Source organism: Apis cerana, linkage group LG2 (assembly GCF_029169275.1).
Source record: "Apis cerana isolate GH-2021 linkage group LG2, AcerK_1.0, whole genome shotgun sequence".
Lineage (NCBI taxonomy): Eukaryota > Metazoa > Arthropoda > Insecta > Hymenoptera > Apidae > Apis > Apis cerana.
This window is the reverse complement of record NC_083853.1, coordinates 12,958,129-12,974,442: the sequence shown is the minus strand read 5'-3', so window position 1 is coordinate 12,974,442 and position 16,314 is coordinate 12,958,129. Positions and strand designations below refer to the sequence as shown.

General features: G+C 25.8%; 1 protein-coding gene and 1 long non-coding RNA gene across 8 annotated transcripts in view; one reads left to right on the top strand and one right to left on the bottom strand.

Moving 5' to 3' along the window:
- LOC108002836 (tyrosine-protein phosphatase 99A) overlaps positions 1-16,314 on the bottom strand; it is a 316,308-nt gene that overhangs the window by 21,881 nt on the left and 278,113 nt on the right. For all 5 annotated transcript variants that reach the window (XR_009828850.1, XR_009828849.1, XR_009828851.1 and 2 more), the window contains 2 exons: positions 14,145-14,332; positions 13,926-14,040 (listed from right to left, as the gene is read on the bottom strand). Coding sequence is in view for 1 of the 5 variants with exons in the window: in XM_062071332.1 (XP_061927316.1) it covers positions 13,926-14,040; positions 14,145-14,332 (303 nt within the window). In the remaining 4 variants the exon portion in view is untranslated. The remainder of the gene's footprint in view (positions 1-13,925; positions 14,041-14,144; positions 14,333-16,314) is intronic.
- LOC108002837 (uncharacterized) overlaps positions 8,254-16,314 on the top strand; it is a 268,276-nt gene continuing 260,215 nt past the window's right edge. Inside the window, exons 1-3 of one of the 3 annotated variants that reach the window (XR_009828854.1) lie at positions 8,254-8,645; positions 9,722-9,803; positions 10,655-10,725. This is a non-coding gene — a long non-coding RNA (uncharacterized LOC108002837). The remainder of the gene's footprint in view (positions 8,646-9,721; positions 9,804-10,654; positions 10,726-16,314) is intronic. The other 2 variants (XR_009828853.1, XR_009828855.1) reach the window with 2 other exon arrangements.

Below are 16,314 nucleotides of genomic sequence, written 5' to 3'. Positions count from 1 at the left end.
CGAGTCGAGACGAGAGCCGACTTTGTCGTGTCTCGTTCACCACGTACTCCGATACTCCTCTTCTCGAGAAGGCACCGCACACTGAAGTGAAAAATCGTGGAAAATCGATCGTAGAACGAAGAGGCGCGCCGGTGGCGACGACCGAAACGGCGTGGCAATCCCCACTTTGCTCGCCTCTCTCGCTCCATCCTTCTTCTTCTATACCTCTTTGTATATTCTATCTCCATCTTCCTCTTCCTTTCCCTCTTTGTTCATTTTCCTTCCCGTTTATCTACCAACATTTCCGTCTATCTCTTCTCCTCTCGCAAATCCTAACTCGTCCCTTCTTTCTCTCTATTTTTCTCCCTCTTCTCCCTCCCTCTAAATACTTTCTTTCTCTTGTTCACGGATCTTCCGTTCTTGTTTTTCATCGTTCTGTGTTTCGCTTTATTGTGCGACCGATATTTTGCCTGCTGTCTTCGTCTTTCCTACTCCTTGTATAGAAATGTGTATATATTTTCGGAGAATCCGAGAAACGAAAATTCGTACGATTCGTGATTCGCGATCGCGGTAAAGAAGAATCGGCTTTCGCGCGATCTTGTTTCGTATGAGTCATGAAACGATAACGATAGGTCACTGAAAAACGTGCGGATGGCCATGAAAATCCCGACCATACCCTCTCTCTTTCGAGAGAGAGAGAGCGAAACGCCGACGACGACATACAACGATGGTTGTTGATGGACAAGGAGAAGAGCAACTGGAAACCTGCCGGCAACTGGGCTTTCAGGGACGTAAAATCCAATCATCGTACCACGTGGCCTGTAACTGTCATTGTCAAAAACGTGATTCGATTGCTGATTACGTATTCTCCAGCAATCTTTCAGCAGCCGATAAGAATCTCTAGCATCATTCGTGATAATATCGTTAGAGTAACATCGGCGCTCCGATCGTCATATCGATTTTGGAGCAGATGTCGCTTCGTTCCGAAACATTTTTCCTTGGAAAATAACCGATCTTGTTGCAAGAACTTGATATTAATTGATAAAAAATTACAAGTGACCAGATTTGAGATCAAGTAATAGCAGATTTGAGATCAATAACGGGATGTACTCTTTAATATATATCAGTTATACATGTAATTGTAATTATAAAGAATAGAATAAAATTCCGAGACATCGAGATCCCGATAATGCGTTAGTTGGATAATTACGTATCAGTGTGGATATGATAATAGTTGGAATTGATAAGGCTAGTTGAGAAACGAGGCTGTTCATCTCGAATAAAATTATATATTTTCTTATGTTGAATTTTTTATGATTTATGACCTTATGGTGGTAAGAAAGAAAAATAAAGGAACAAGAATTTATCAATCTAATATTATCTAATACACATATTATCCATACGTTTAGACATAAGAATAATAGAGTTAGATTAAAAAATATATTATTCAACGGAAGAATTATAGAAAGATCACTGTAAAAGTACAGATGTAGTAAAGTGTTTCAAAATTTAAAATTTAATGAAAGTTAATATGGTTTATAATAGCTATGAGAAAGGGGGGCAAAATTGAAGACCATACGGAAATCAGGGACGTAGTTACAAACAAATGGACCATCAGGAATGATATTTAGACATTAATTCCGAAATAATAACATTTATATAAAGTTTATGAAACATAATCTTTGCGACTATACTACAGGAAAAAGTGATATGTGTTTGGTGAATTCAAATAATATTAATTGCGTCAGTTACAAGAAGATTGTACACTATCTCGTGTTACGTTACGAGTGTTATCTTTCTCTCGCATAATCATTGTACTCGACAGAAAAGACTCAAAGAAATAAATTGATTTAGAGCATACAATTAAACTATTTTCAGTCGAATGATTACAAAGCGCAATAAAATTGCAACGTTATGGAATACCTCTTCATTTTCAATGTCTTATGCAACGTATCTTTCTTAGTAAAGATAAAACTATTATGATCTTGATATGACATTACAATAAAGTACAAATGAGAGTTTATCACACCTTTATTACTATGAATAAAAAAAAATTGAAAAATAAAAATTAAATGACACTTAATAAAATTTAGCAATAATTTTTACTAATACTATTTCACTTGTTTTTTTCGTAAATTCCGTTAATTGTTAAGACTTTAGATATTTGATGTACTATATTTCTAGATTAGATATTTCAGATTCTATGTGACTGTTGGTAAGAGCACAAACGAGGTATAAGAATTCCAATATTCCTTATCATTTTAGTGTCATTCCCAACTTTACCGATAAAGTGTACAATGAGATTATAATGTTAGCAACTGTTGGAAAAGAAATTGAACTTTAATATACAATTATAAATAAAATGTGACAATATATATTATAATTGTGTAATCTTAAAATATTAATTAAAGATGAAAAAACATTTTATCAATTTAAATTATTTAAATAAAAATTTGAAGAAAATCGAGAATTTTATATTAAAATATCAGAAAATAGATAATGTACGCGTCATAGAATTAAGAAAATTTGTAATTTGTTATAAAATATATAAATAGACAAATTTTAAAGTTTATAATAAGGCATTAAAGAATTTATAAATTATTGTAGAATATTTTGAATACTGTATTAAAATAATTAAAATAATATGAAAAATCGTTGAATTTTTATGCTATTTTTTTATTTTTAATTTAATATAAAATGGAACTTTTATTTCGATTCATAATTGACCGATTATTGATCATTTTATAACTTGTGATTATATTATAATTATTTTTTCGCTAAATAGCATTTAAAATATTTTAATACATATTTATAAAAAATTATTATTATTAATATATTATTATTAATAAAATTATAAATTTTAATACATAAAAATATATCTATTATTATATCGGTCATAATTATGAATAATTATATTGTAATAAATTGTTAGATACTTAAATTAATGATAAAAACATTAAAAAATTGCTAAATAATTATAATTTGTATTCGAAAAATCATTTTTGATGCAGTCGATAAAGAATATACATTTTCACTAAATTTTGTGACAATTATAGAAATTTTTTATATGTATATAGATATTAAGATTGAGAAAAAGATTATTCCGTAATGAATTTTTGAAAGATAAATCGGAAATATAATACTGTTAAAATCTTATTAAAATAGAAAATAATTTCAAATCATTTATTCTTATAATATGTTTAATATCAATATTTAATATTATTATATAAATATATCATTTATTCATTTTACTTTTTAATTAAAATATATTTTATTAAAAAATAATGTCATTTTTATTTATTCTCTTATACATTCACTTACTTTAACATTTACTTTTTGATTTATTTCTTTATTTATAAATTTATTTATTAATTCATTACTCGTTTAATTATTTATATATTTATTTATTCATTTAAATATTTGTTTCTTTATTTAACAATTTACTAATTTATTTATTTAATGATTTATTTATTAATTTATGTTTCCATTTATTTGTTCATATATTGATTGGTTAATTTATTTATATAATTATTTATTTATTTATTAACTTATATTTTCATTCAATTATTTTAATTTTTAATTTTAAATATTTAGTTTATTTTAATTTTTTTATTTAGTTTATTTATTAATTTAGTTTAGTTTATTTTAATTTTTAATTTTTGAATCTTTATTAATATTAACTATTATTATTGAATTATTATTTTTATAATACAATTTATAAATTATATAATTTACAATTTTTCAAAATCTAAAATAAATTTTAATAATTTATTCATTTATTTATTTATTATAATTGATTGAATATTGATTGAAAAATGAGTTCAGAATTTAAAAAGTAAAGAATTCAAACAATGATCATGAATACGAATGGAACACGGATACGAAAAAACAGTTATCAAAATATTTTTGTTGAATTTCATTATCCGATTATACGTTCTACGATCAATGAGTCGCACATTCTAGCTTTTTTGTTAATGGATTAAGTGAATTTTTGAAGATGATAATTGGAACTTAAATAGAAACTCAATTGCGACATTATAATTAAACTTGTTTACCGTGAATTTTAATTTCTAATTTTTTTCAGCAATAACTTCCTTATATTTCTGTTTAAATTGCTAATATCATTTCAAAAAATTTTATAAAAAATAATTTATAGATTTCGATTTTATTTTTAATCAAATTAAAAAAAAAATGTTAAGCTCGTGTTTTGATTCTATATCATTCATTATTTTTGATTTTAAAATGAAAAAATACAAGTATACATTGTTTTATTCAATTAAAATTTTTAATCAAAAGTAAATTATTTCAATATAGTTATTTTATTAAATCGAAAAAATTTCAATGTTTTATTAAATTAATTATTTATATAAAAAATTTTAAACAATCATTCATTTCTTTTCGTTTAAAACAACTTGGTAAAATTATTTTAAATAAAAATTATTATCAATCTATAAAATATATAGATTGAATGAGTATTAATAGAAAAATATATAAATTATTGTAAAATATTCTTATAAATAGATTGAAGTAAATTCAATATCTTTTAATTTTTTTTAACCATGAATTTTTATTTCATTAATTACACGTAATTATTAACTGGTACTGTTCAACTTATTTTGTTGTTATTTCATAATTATTTTTTAAATGGCATTTAAAAAAAATGGCAAAATATCTTAGTATAATTACAAATAAAAAACTAATACTAAACTGTAATATATTTTTAATTTATAAAAATGTTTCAATTAATATATTTATTATTGCATATATATATATTTATTATTATTAATACATTGTTAGAAATAACGTTATTATAAAAAATTTGAAATTGATAAATTACATTATAAATTCATTTATGTTTACTTTATAACTATGTAAAATAACAATTAGAATTTTAATTAGAATGTCAATAGAATTTTAATTAGAATGTTAATATGTTAAAAATCAAAAATCAATATTATAATATAGTAAATCTAGCTATAATTTTTAAAAATGTATATTAATTATTACATATATTATTGTTAAGGATTATTAGATATGTAAATTAATAATAAAAATCTAAAAATTGATAAATTGCTAGTTATTATAGTTCAATAAATCGATTTTATTTTAATCGGTGTAATTCGTATGTTTCCGCCGAATTTCGATTGTCGCGACTTTCTATAAATACAAAGGAGGTCGCAACGGAGAGCTCATTATCCAACAGTCTTTCATACCGAATAGATCGAAGTTATAATACAATAAATAAATTTTTTTAATATAGAAAATAATTTTTAATCATTTATTCTTATTTTAAATTAACATTTAATATCATTTTAAATATATCATATATACATTAATTATTCATTTTAATTTTTAATTGATATTTATTTATTGCTTTGTTTATTTATTCCATTAATTATTTATACTTTTATTTATCGATTTATTTATTAATTTATATTATTATTTATTTATTTATTCACTTACCTTTTTATTTATTTATATATTTATTTATATATGTCTTTATTAATTCACATTTTTTTAATTTACATTTTTATATCCATTTATTTTTTAATTCATATTTTTGTTTCTGTATTTATGCACTTACGCTTTTATTTATTAATTTATATGTTTATTTTTTTTTTTCATTTATAGATTTATTTATTCATTCTTTTGTAATATATAATTATATATTACATATTATATATATAAATTATATATATTATATAATATATAATATATTATATATATTATATATATTATAATTATATAAATAAATTTTAATAATTTATTTTTTATTTTATAGATCTCAATGTAATCATCTCCTCGTTGGTGAGCTCTGGTAATTGATATTAGTTTTTATATTGTATTAATTAATTAAAAATATATTAAATGATTATATTATATTAAAAATTATATTACTATATTAAAATTATTATATTAGTAAGAATAGATTTTGAAAATTAAGCTAAGATATTAAGATATCGTGAAAGTTTTTAATAATTTTGATTTTGATAAAATATAATTTTTAAAATTAAATTGTTTTTTTATATTGATAAAATAAAATATTTCTTTTAATCACTAGTACTAGAGATATTAGTTTTATTTGCATTTTTATTAAATTCATTTTAAGAGTTAGTGTTACATTAAAAAAAATGATCGCGTGTTCGAAAATTACATTAAAAGTGATCATATTTTTTAAAAGTAATGTTGCGTATATAAAATGAATCTTCCAATTATATTATAGAAATTGTGATTCTATTTTTGGATCATGTAGTGCAATTATAAAAGCTACAAGAAGATCTTGTTTTGGAATCACCAAGTGTAGTTATAAGAGCTGCAAGGGAGTGATTTTTTTTAGACTCTTCTGGCTATCTTTTTTTTTAGTGCCCCTAAATATTCATTTGTTAATGAAAATACTCCTAAAAACTTTGCTCATGAAAATATTTTTTAATTCTTTTAATATTGTTTAAAATAATTATATATATTTTAATTATATATAATTATTATAATTTTAATTTAATATTCTTATTATAATGTACAGATAAAAATTCATTTTTTTCGAATGATAGTGTTTGTTATCAAAGTTTAAATTATTAAGTATAAATTAAATTAAAAAAATTTTTTATAAAAATTAGTAGATGTTGTTGATTTTTTAATTATAAAATGTATAAATGTTTGAATTTAATATGTAAAATATCAAAATCAAATTTAATTTATATTTATTTTTAAAATATATAAGATTTTTAATGCTTTAAATTATTTATGTGATTGATTTTTTTTATATATTTCAGATTTTTTAGATTTAGTTTACTTTTATGTTAAATTATTTGTTATATTTCATATATTTATAATATATATTTAGTTATTTAATATATTTAATATTTGTTTAAATTTAAAATTTTTTTTCCATATTTCAGATTGCTTAAATTTATATAATAATTAATATATAATTCTGTAATATAATATATAAATATATTAATTATATTACAGAATCTTTCTTGTTTTAAATTTTTATTATGTTATATTTATATTTTGTTACATTTTTTACAGGTCCTATACGAAGTCACCTCCTTGTGAGTGAGATTGGATAATTGGATAATTATTTTTCAAATTTTTTTTTTCAAAATTTTTTGCATCAAAAGAAATTTAAAAATATAAGATATATTTTATCAATAATAATTTTCAAAAAACGATGACAAATCAAGAAACGTATATCTGGAATCCAATTTAAAATATGATTCTCTTTAATTATTTGAATCAATTTAATAGACTGCAGATATTAATAAAAATAATAATAATTAATATATCTGGGCAAGAATATTCTCTTCTTTCTTTTTTTTTATTTTTTATATTCTTTACTTTTTAATAAAATTATAATAACTTCATTTTTTTTTAAATAAGACAAGAATATTCTTGACAGATCATTAATGAAGTTAGTTTAATGAAATTAGTTTGATTAGATTTAAGTGTTTAATATTTAAGCACATTCCACATCAAGATATACTCCCTAATTTAAAGCGAAAAATAAAATTTTCAATTCTTTTACTCATTTATATTCTCTCTTTCGTTTTCATTACTTTTCATCTCCAATTTTTTTTTTATTCTTATTCGAATCATTTCTTACTTCTTCCTCAATTTATTTTTATGATTATTTTTATTGTTTTTTCATCGCTTATTTCGAATCACTATTAATCATATGTCATGCAACAGTGGCAAAAGAGTTGCTGGATAGATGCTTTACTTCCGGTGGTCAGTCAAGGGTCCGCGCTCTGGTCAATTGGTACCTTTGAGTATTTGATTAGAATTAAGTCTTGTGGTCGAACGCCGTTCTCATAAATCGGCTTCGGTGATCCCTTGCTCTTTCCTATATATCGTCAGAACGTAAATCGTGCTAGACCGCTGTCGTAACCCTTGATTAGTCACGACTAATAAGTATTATCTGTTTGGCAATTTTTGTAAGTCCACTGATGTAAATCGTGATATGAGGGCGGCAGTAAGGGATTATTTCTTAAGTTTCTTTTTCATTTTCTTAAGTTTCTTTTATTCATCACATTGATTTTTGTTTCTTTTTCGATATTTATCTTTCTCTCAATTCGCGTTTTGTTGGTTTTTCTTTTCAATCACTTGCATTTTGAGCATTGTAATTTTTTTTTATATAAATAGTCATTTTGCATTTTTCTTTTGCTTTATATGGATATTGCAAATAATTATCATGTATTATAAATTTTAGAGTTGATATTAGAAATTTAAATTAAGTAATTTAAGATCTCATCGATGGATTAATTTAACGTGGGATTAATTTACGAGCGATAAATTGCGATGAATGTAAAAGATTTTCATAAAGATTATCGTAAATACAATTGTACACTAATTATTTCATTTTATGTATTTTTAATTAATATTTCTTTTCAGATTTTTCAAATTTATTTAATTTTTATATATTTTTTTTATATGTTTTATTCTATTTTAATTTATTTAAATTGTTATCTAATATTATAGTAATTTATAATTAATTTATATTACAGTAGTCTTCAATTCTCGCGCGGTTTAAGTAAATAAAGAATCGCGCCGATATTCCAGCCAATTAGAAGCAACTTAGATGAACCTATAGCATGCGACATTTATCTGCCGAAAATCATAGTGACAGGATGCGTCATAGATTCGAGCAGTTTGATTTCTATTACGCAGTAAGTAATTCTATTATTTAATATATAATTTATTGTCAGGTTGGTTTATTTAATAATCTATTAAACATCATAAGACTGAAATTAATTAATTTTTTAAGTTTCTTTGTTCTTTCTTTTCGATATTCTATTTGTTTATTGAGGTTATCGACAGCTTATATTATATTATAACCTATTTCAGTTCAATTTTTGTTTTATTTTAATATTATCGTAAATTTATACATTTGTTGCATCATTCTGATTTTTATTTGTCTAGATTATCGTTTAATTGTTGAGATAACATCGAAGAAATAATGATTTATACCATGTCACAGTTCGATAAATTTTCTATATATCAGGTAAAATTTTATTTTTATTTTATTTTTCGCAAGGTGTATTTAACACAGATTTTTATTTACATTTTTATTAATAGTGAAACGGAAATAAAGTAAATGATTCATTATAATCAATTTTATTGCATCGAATTAAATTATTTGAATAATAGATTTCCCTTTTTTAAATGCACATATTTATATATTTGTATCTTTTTCCTGTATTATTCTGTATTATTCTTAAGGATATAAATATTTTTTATTATATATTTTTTTCAAGAAATTGAGGTTTGCGTTTATTTTATGTTCAATATGTTTTCAATATATTTCGATATATTTCGATTTATTCCTAAACTGTGGAATATGTTCTTTCTTTCCTTTAATCCTTTTCGATAATCGAAATCGAATCACGAGATGCACTTTAGTATCGATAATTGTGTAATAAGTGTTTAGACGTTTTTCCTCAAAGTTTGTGATTTATGTGTTGTACAGTGTTATTTCCGTAATTATTTTTTGTGACATATATATTCTTAATTTATTACAAGGATTTTGTATTATAAATCGAAATCAAAAATCGGCAAAATTATTCTTTTTTTTCCTACTCATTCTATTCATCTATTTCTTAAAGTTATAGGTTAGTATTGCAGATAGTTTATATTATGCTTTTCGAAAATGGAATCTATTATTTAATTATTGTTTTATTTTAATATAATCGATTAATTTTGTACATTATATATGTTTATTCATGTTTATTTTTTTTTTGTGTAGGTTATTAATCGATTATTGATGTAAATCAATTTCGAAGGAAAAATGCAACATGGATGCCAATATGTCTTTTTATGGAAACGCGGTAAAGTTTAACAAATTTAACAATTCATTATATACATAATATATTTATTATATTTCATTGTATTTAATATTTAATTTTTTCTTTATTGGAGTATTAATGATTACTGTTAATTCATAATACAGTATTTATTTAAATATATACATATATGTATATGTGTGTATATATATTCAATTTTCTTATATATACATATAAATATATATATATATATATGATATTTTCTTATACATGATATAAGAAATATGTTATATTTGAAAAATTAATAATCAATTTGAAATTTCAGAACAATAAAAACATTGTTTGGAACAAATACTTTTTCAATAAAAAAAGAAAAATATTATTTTAAATTTTCTTTTCTTTTTTCTATTCTATTTTTTACACTTGCACAATTTTACTTTTACAGAATTTGTAGCCGCGTGCAATGCGGTCAGTAGAATCAAATGTTTGTTATATAATAGTTTTTAATGTTTTTTAGGGTATAATAATTCTAAATAAATTTAATTACAATAAATTAGAATCAGTACTTAAGTATTCGTTAATTGCAACTAAAATAAGTACACCAATAATCTTTTATTTTTCTTTTTTTTTTTAATATTCGTTTTCGCTATATATTAGAATCAATGCATGAAAAAAATACGGCGATCATTTATTAGACCACAAAGAAGTAATTATCTTTCTTTTTATTTAAATTTTTATTCTTATATTGAAAAATTGAAAATTATAAAATTATTATAAAATTTCTTTCACTTTTTAAATTTTTATTTTTATTTCAAGATTTTAATTTTTATTACCATTATATTATATTATAATTTTTATTCTTATATTTATAAATGATATTCCATGTTTTGTTGCAGATATTTTTCAGTTTTTATGATGATTTTTCATCACCCATATTGATGTCAATGTAGATTCCTCGCATCTATTGGTGAGTCGCATGCATTTTTGTTCCTCTGGTCACTCAATCATGTCGTAGGATGAAAAGTCCGAATCGACACGGGTGCCTGGTTGTATATTTAGATTTTTGTACGAGCACAGTGACCACGGGTATTATTTATATCCGTGAATAGTAATATATCTATTTTATGTGTTTTATTTATTAGATCAGGATAGATCTTCTTGTACATCGAGTTAAAAAAATAATATTGATAATTAATTTTCTATTAAGGTAATATTAATGTGATTGATATTAATAATTAATTTGAATGTATGTTTATTATAATAATTTGTAAAATCAAACTATAATTAATTATATTTAATATATGAATATTCATAAAATTAAATGAATATACATTTATGAATAAAAAATAAATATTAATTAAATATTATATAGTGAAGAAATCGGGTGACTTCGACTTCGATATAATAATCAAAATAATTTTTTAATATATAGAATAGTTTATTTATTTAATTTTTTATTATGTATTTAAATATAATTTGAAATATAGATAAAAATATATTATTTTTTCCGTATAGAAATATATGAAATTTTATGTACAAGAAGATATTTCGCGACAGGTAGATTTCGGAATCAAAGCAATATGTTTTGAACGTTTTGAAAATTTACTTTGATGAAGAAATTACCTGAGATTATTAACATTTCATATATAGAGTCAATTATTTCTAATTATCAACTGTCAAAAATAAGTTTCTCATTAATTAATTAATTATAAATAAATTCATAGTCTATATATTTTTGCTTTTTCAATATTAGAATTAATCATGAAATAAATTTACTAAAGTCGAAATAAAGTACAATCAAAAAAATTTAGCCCGCTAGAAAATGATATTAATACTCATTTTAGCTTAGGATTTTCAGATTTAATCCTTTCCGTGTCCATTTCCAGGATCTCATTCACATGCTCAGGTGCTATTTGAATGAGAGAGAGGCAATGGGCATGATGATCGTAATTTATAAGTTTATAACAATTTTTGAGCGACTGACGATTGCATTAGTGTATCGTGCACGACGTATTTTTCACATTGTGTGTGTGGTTAGGTTGTGGAATTGCGTCGTTTCGATTATACGTTCATTCACACAATTTACAATAAAAATATTACATGATTACGAATTATAAATACTATTTTTATTTTTATTATTATTATTTTTATTAAATTGAACAATCATTATCATTTATCTCAAGAATTTTATTTTATTTTTTTATATATATAATGCATATATAAAGATACATATATTACTTCTTCTATATGTATTCCATTCTTTTTATCGTTAATGTTGATAATTAAAATTGAATTATAATCTTTTATCGCGATACACGCAATGATCATTAATCATCGTCACTCGATTTCAGGAAAAAGGTACGTAAAATTAGAGTGTGAAAGCAGCGTGCCAAACTCGGGTGTCGGAGGCGTCTCGGGACGCTTTCCCTAGTGTAGGCTTTTTGCGCCCGAGTGTTATGTGTGAGAATCGTGGAATGAATGTGTTGGTATGCCTGGTTTGCTATATTTTTTAAATATAGGTTTAGGTAGGATAGGTAGCATGTTTTCTGGTGTGAGTGTTAATTATAAGTAGGTAGGGCTGGGCAGGTTGTCACATCTCTTATCGGGTAGGCGTGTTTTCGCGTGACAACCTGTTTCAGGAGATAACATTTGAAAAATCGAGGGTAAAGAGAATGAATGAATGGACTATTCGTCTCTGGTTTCGCTCGTCGATTTTTCGAATTCCGCGGTCGCGGTCGTGAAATCGGTTTCGAAACGAACGTTGCGCTCGAGATTCTGCGTATGAACGGACAACGATCATTGCGATCATTGGTCGTCCATATGTGTTCAGCTTTCGTGATGTAGTCTTTTTTTTATTTTCTTTGTTCACGATTAGGAAATCTCGAGCCTAGTTTTAAGTTTCAGCGGGCATCGCGCCCGAAGGAGGAAGACCGAAGAGGCCCGACAAACTGTCACGAAGAGGGTTGCAACGAATGGCTTCTCATTTTTTGGATCTTGTTTAGCGCCAAAGAATGGGAAGTCATTGTTACTATTTTGTCACTGTGCTCGTTTTAATAATATATGATTATTATTGTTGTATTATTCGGCCAATTTGCATGCTGGCCCATCATCTAATCATCATGGGCATCGCGATTTTGTATTAGTATTGCGTTGAAAAGTAATCGCGTTTATTTTAATATTGCGAATGATGAATGCCCATGCTTTTAGAATTGTGCAAATTCCTGTACTTGTAGTTAAAACATGAGAAATTAGATCAATTATTAAGGGAACTGCATTAAATATCTCGTTATTAGTGTTGCGTATTGAAATTTGAGTGCATAGATAAATTTATTAATGTTACGTTTAAATAAATAATTGTTTCGCCAATTTTTCTTTTCTTTTTTTTTATCATTTGTAAATTAATTCGTATTGTGAATAAAATGAAGCACTCTTCGCGATTTTTCTTTTAAAAATCTATTATATTTAGTATTGCGAAACAATGAAATTCCACTTACGCTTTGTTCGCGTTCACATTAATGGATTTATTATTATATTTTAATAATTTTTTGATTATTTCCTTTTTTTAAATCCCTTTTTCCTTTTTTATTATATCCTTTCTTATTATATCTATTTATGTAAACAGATTTCATAAAAAATATTGGATTTTTAATAGGCAGATTAAATTAAATTTATAATTAGATAGCATATTTTTAAATTAAAATTATGGTTAGATAGATCTGCTCTTAGATTAAATATACTTTTAGAATATTTATGAAATTATATTTAACAGGAAAATATTGCTAAAAACCAATGTTTTTTGTGGAGTTTATTTCTATTTAAATAAGTACTATTTATTTAGACAGATTTATTTTTTTATTTTTTATTTTTTGAAGTTAATATTTGAAAATATATGATATAAAATTTTATAAAATATCTCATTTTTCAGTTGTTTATTTATGATAAGAACGAAGATTATTACAGAAATCGTCCTTTCTGAATTCTGTTAAAGTATGTATCCGCAAAGTTCTGCTTATCGACCGAAGCTACATAGAAGTTTCTAAAACGTTCTGTTTTATCGATAGCTTCAATTTTAAAGCGCCAAGTTTTGAACATAGACGAACATCGATTAAATTTCTTTCCTTTTTATTAAATATTTAATCATAAAAAATAAAGAAATTTTAATCTCACCTCCTTCGTCGGTCATTACAGAGATGGTGGTTGCAGGACCATGTCCTTCCGGGTTGAAAACCTGTAATGACACCAGGTATTGGGTGTACGTCTGCAGATTGCGGATTGTATGATTCTGCAATGAAACGTGCGAAAATTTATTAAACGCAAAATATCGATATAAAATCAAATGCAACGCGAATAATAAAAGATATTCGAACAAATATTTATTCAACTTACGTCAATGGCTGGATTACGTATATATACTTCTTTTTCTTCCATATAAGGTTTGTCTCGAGGTTTATACCCGATTCGATACCCAAGGAATTCGCCGTGAATTGTGTCAGGGCTGGGCGCTTTCCACGCCAAATATATAGACGTGGCAGATGTATTATGAGCGCTGGTAATTATAGGTTTTCCTGATGGCACTAAAATGAGAAAATGAAACATATGCATTATCATATTTTTGCATAAATATATATATATAAGGTACTTTTATGCTCGCAAAATATTTTATCGAGTATTATAAAAACACTTCAACAAAAATTTCCATTAATAGATATTTTCGTAAATTTTCTCGATTAATCTTCTTAAAAAAAGAGAGAGAGAGAAAGAAAGAAAATGAATTCTTTTTTTCCTAAATTTCTAAGTTTTGTAATTAATAATTTTTCCGAACGTTTCAATAATCGAAGTAATTTAAAGTTTTAAATTTTTCTGTGCCAATTTCTTTTTACTCATTTATTTGTTTTCATCTTTGACTTAAAAAAAAAGAAAAAAATTGAAGAATAATGGAAATATCATCAAATGAATTATAATGAGAAAAAAATCGATGTATCGAATGTACTAGTTGAAGACGTATGATAAAGGGACGGGAAACATCGAAATAGGCGGATCAACACGAGCCATCGGATAAAAACGTATTTGCAATGATTGTTTGATGATCAGCTCGCAATAAATATCGGATCGATCGTATTTATTTTCTACCTTTGGCCGTCGTCGCGAATAAAATTCGAACAAGCACGCTTAATCGTATTTCCCATTATTTCTCTTTCCCTCCATCCCCTCTCGTTTGTGATCCAGGTACACGCATTTCAATGGACCCTTCCCTGTCGTAATATTTTCAACAATTGATAGCTTTCGACTCGTTTAAAATTCGTGCGCGTGTAATTTAATACTTTTCGCATAATCAAATTTTGCTGGCTGATCAAAACGGTACCATCGTTCCGTTCAAAAAATAATAGCAATTACCCCAGCGAAGAAATACGATCCGTTCGAGCTTATTTCATCTCGACTCCTCTATTTGTCACAAACGTCTCGAAGAATTTATCGACCAACGCAGCCGCGGAATCTTCCCAATGAAATGGAATAGAAATTTTCATTGCTATCGCAATTTTCTTTCTTTCTTTCTTTCCTTCTTTTTTTTTCTCGAGCTATATCTGACTTCCGAGTTTAATATATCCTTCTTAAAATTCTCTTCATCGTATTCCGTGCATTTCCACTACCAAGACATTTCATAAGCACATGTTATTTCATTACTTTGCTCTTGGCGCCGACGTTGCTCCACCGAATACTAAGTTACATTGTAACAACTTCTAGCCACCACAGTTTCTCGCAGTAACGAAATTCCAAGGTCGAAAAGAAACAAAGGGGGGAAAAAAAACGGGCACGTAACATTCATACGTCTGTTTTTATAATTCCCAAAACAACGTTTTTCCTGAAAAGCCAACACGAGTTACGTAATGTAGGTATGATCGCGTTGCAACTCGCGTTAGTTTTTTAAATCGTGTCTGGAAACCGTGTCCTTATTAATTCCCACTTTCCTGTTATCTCGAGCAACCGAGATCACGGTGCCCTCGACCCTTTCAAACGGTCTCGCCCAACTTAACTTAAGCGGCGTCCGTATCGTTGTAACGAAACTTGTTGGCGTTATCGCGCGCCAATATTCGCGGATGGAAAGTTGTCAAAGTTCCGTTCCGTGTTTACTTCTCGTGGAACGAGGGATTGCTTTGGAAATAATTTGAAGACGTTTAATGCGCGTCACGCGTCGATGACAGGAGGTGGGTACCGAACTTCCGCCGACTCGTTAGCGTCCGTGCTAGAAGTGTTGGCCGCGAAGGCGGCGATAATCGGGCCGCGAAAATAAAGCGTCCGCATCCGCGGGTCAAAGTCGACGGATAATTAATGCATCCCGGCCGAAACTTCGAACGGACGTTTTCGGTGAATAATCGCCAGTGACAACGATTAGTCGGCTGGTTTACGGAGAAATTGCTCGGACGAATCGCGACGCCTGTTATCGTTTCGCGGATTCAGGGAAATTCGGGCCGGAAAATCGCGAGATATTGTGGGTTAGATTAACTGGACTAATTAGGAACAGTAGGGAATTGAGAGATATTCGGGGAGCGGATGTAAA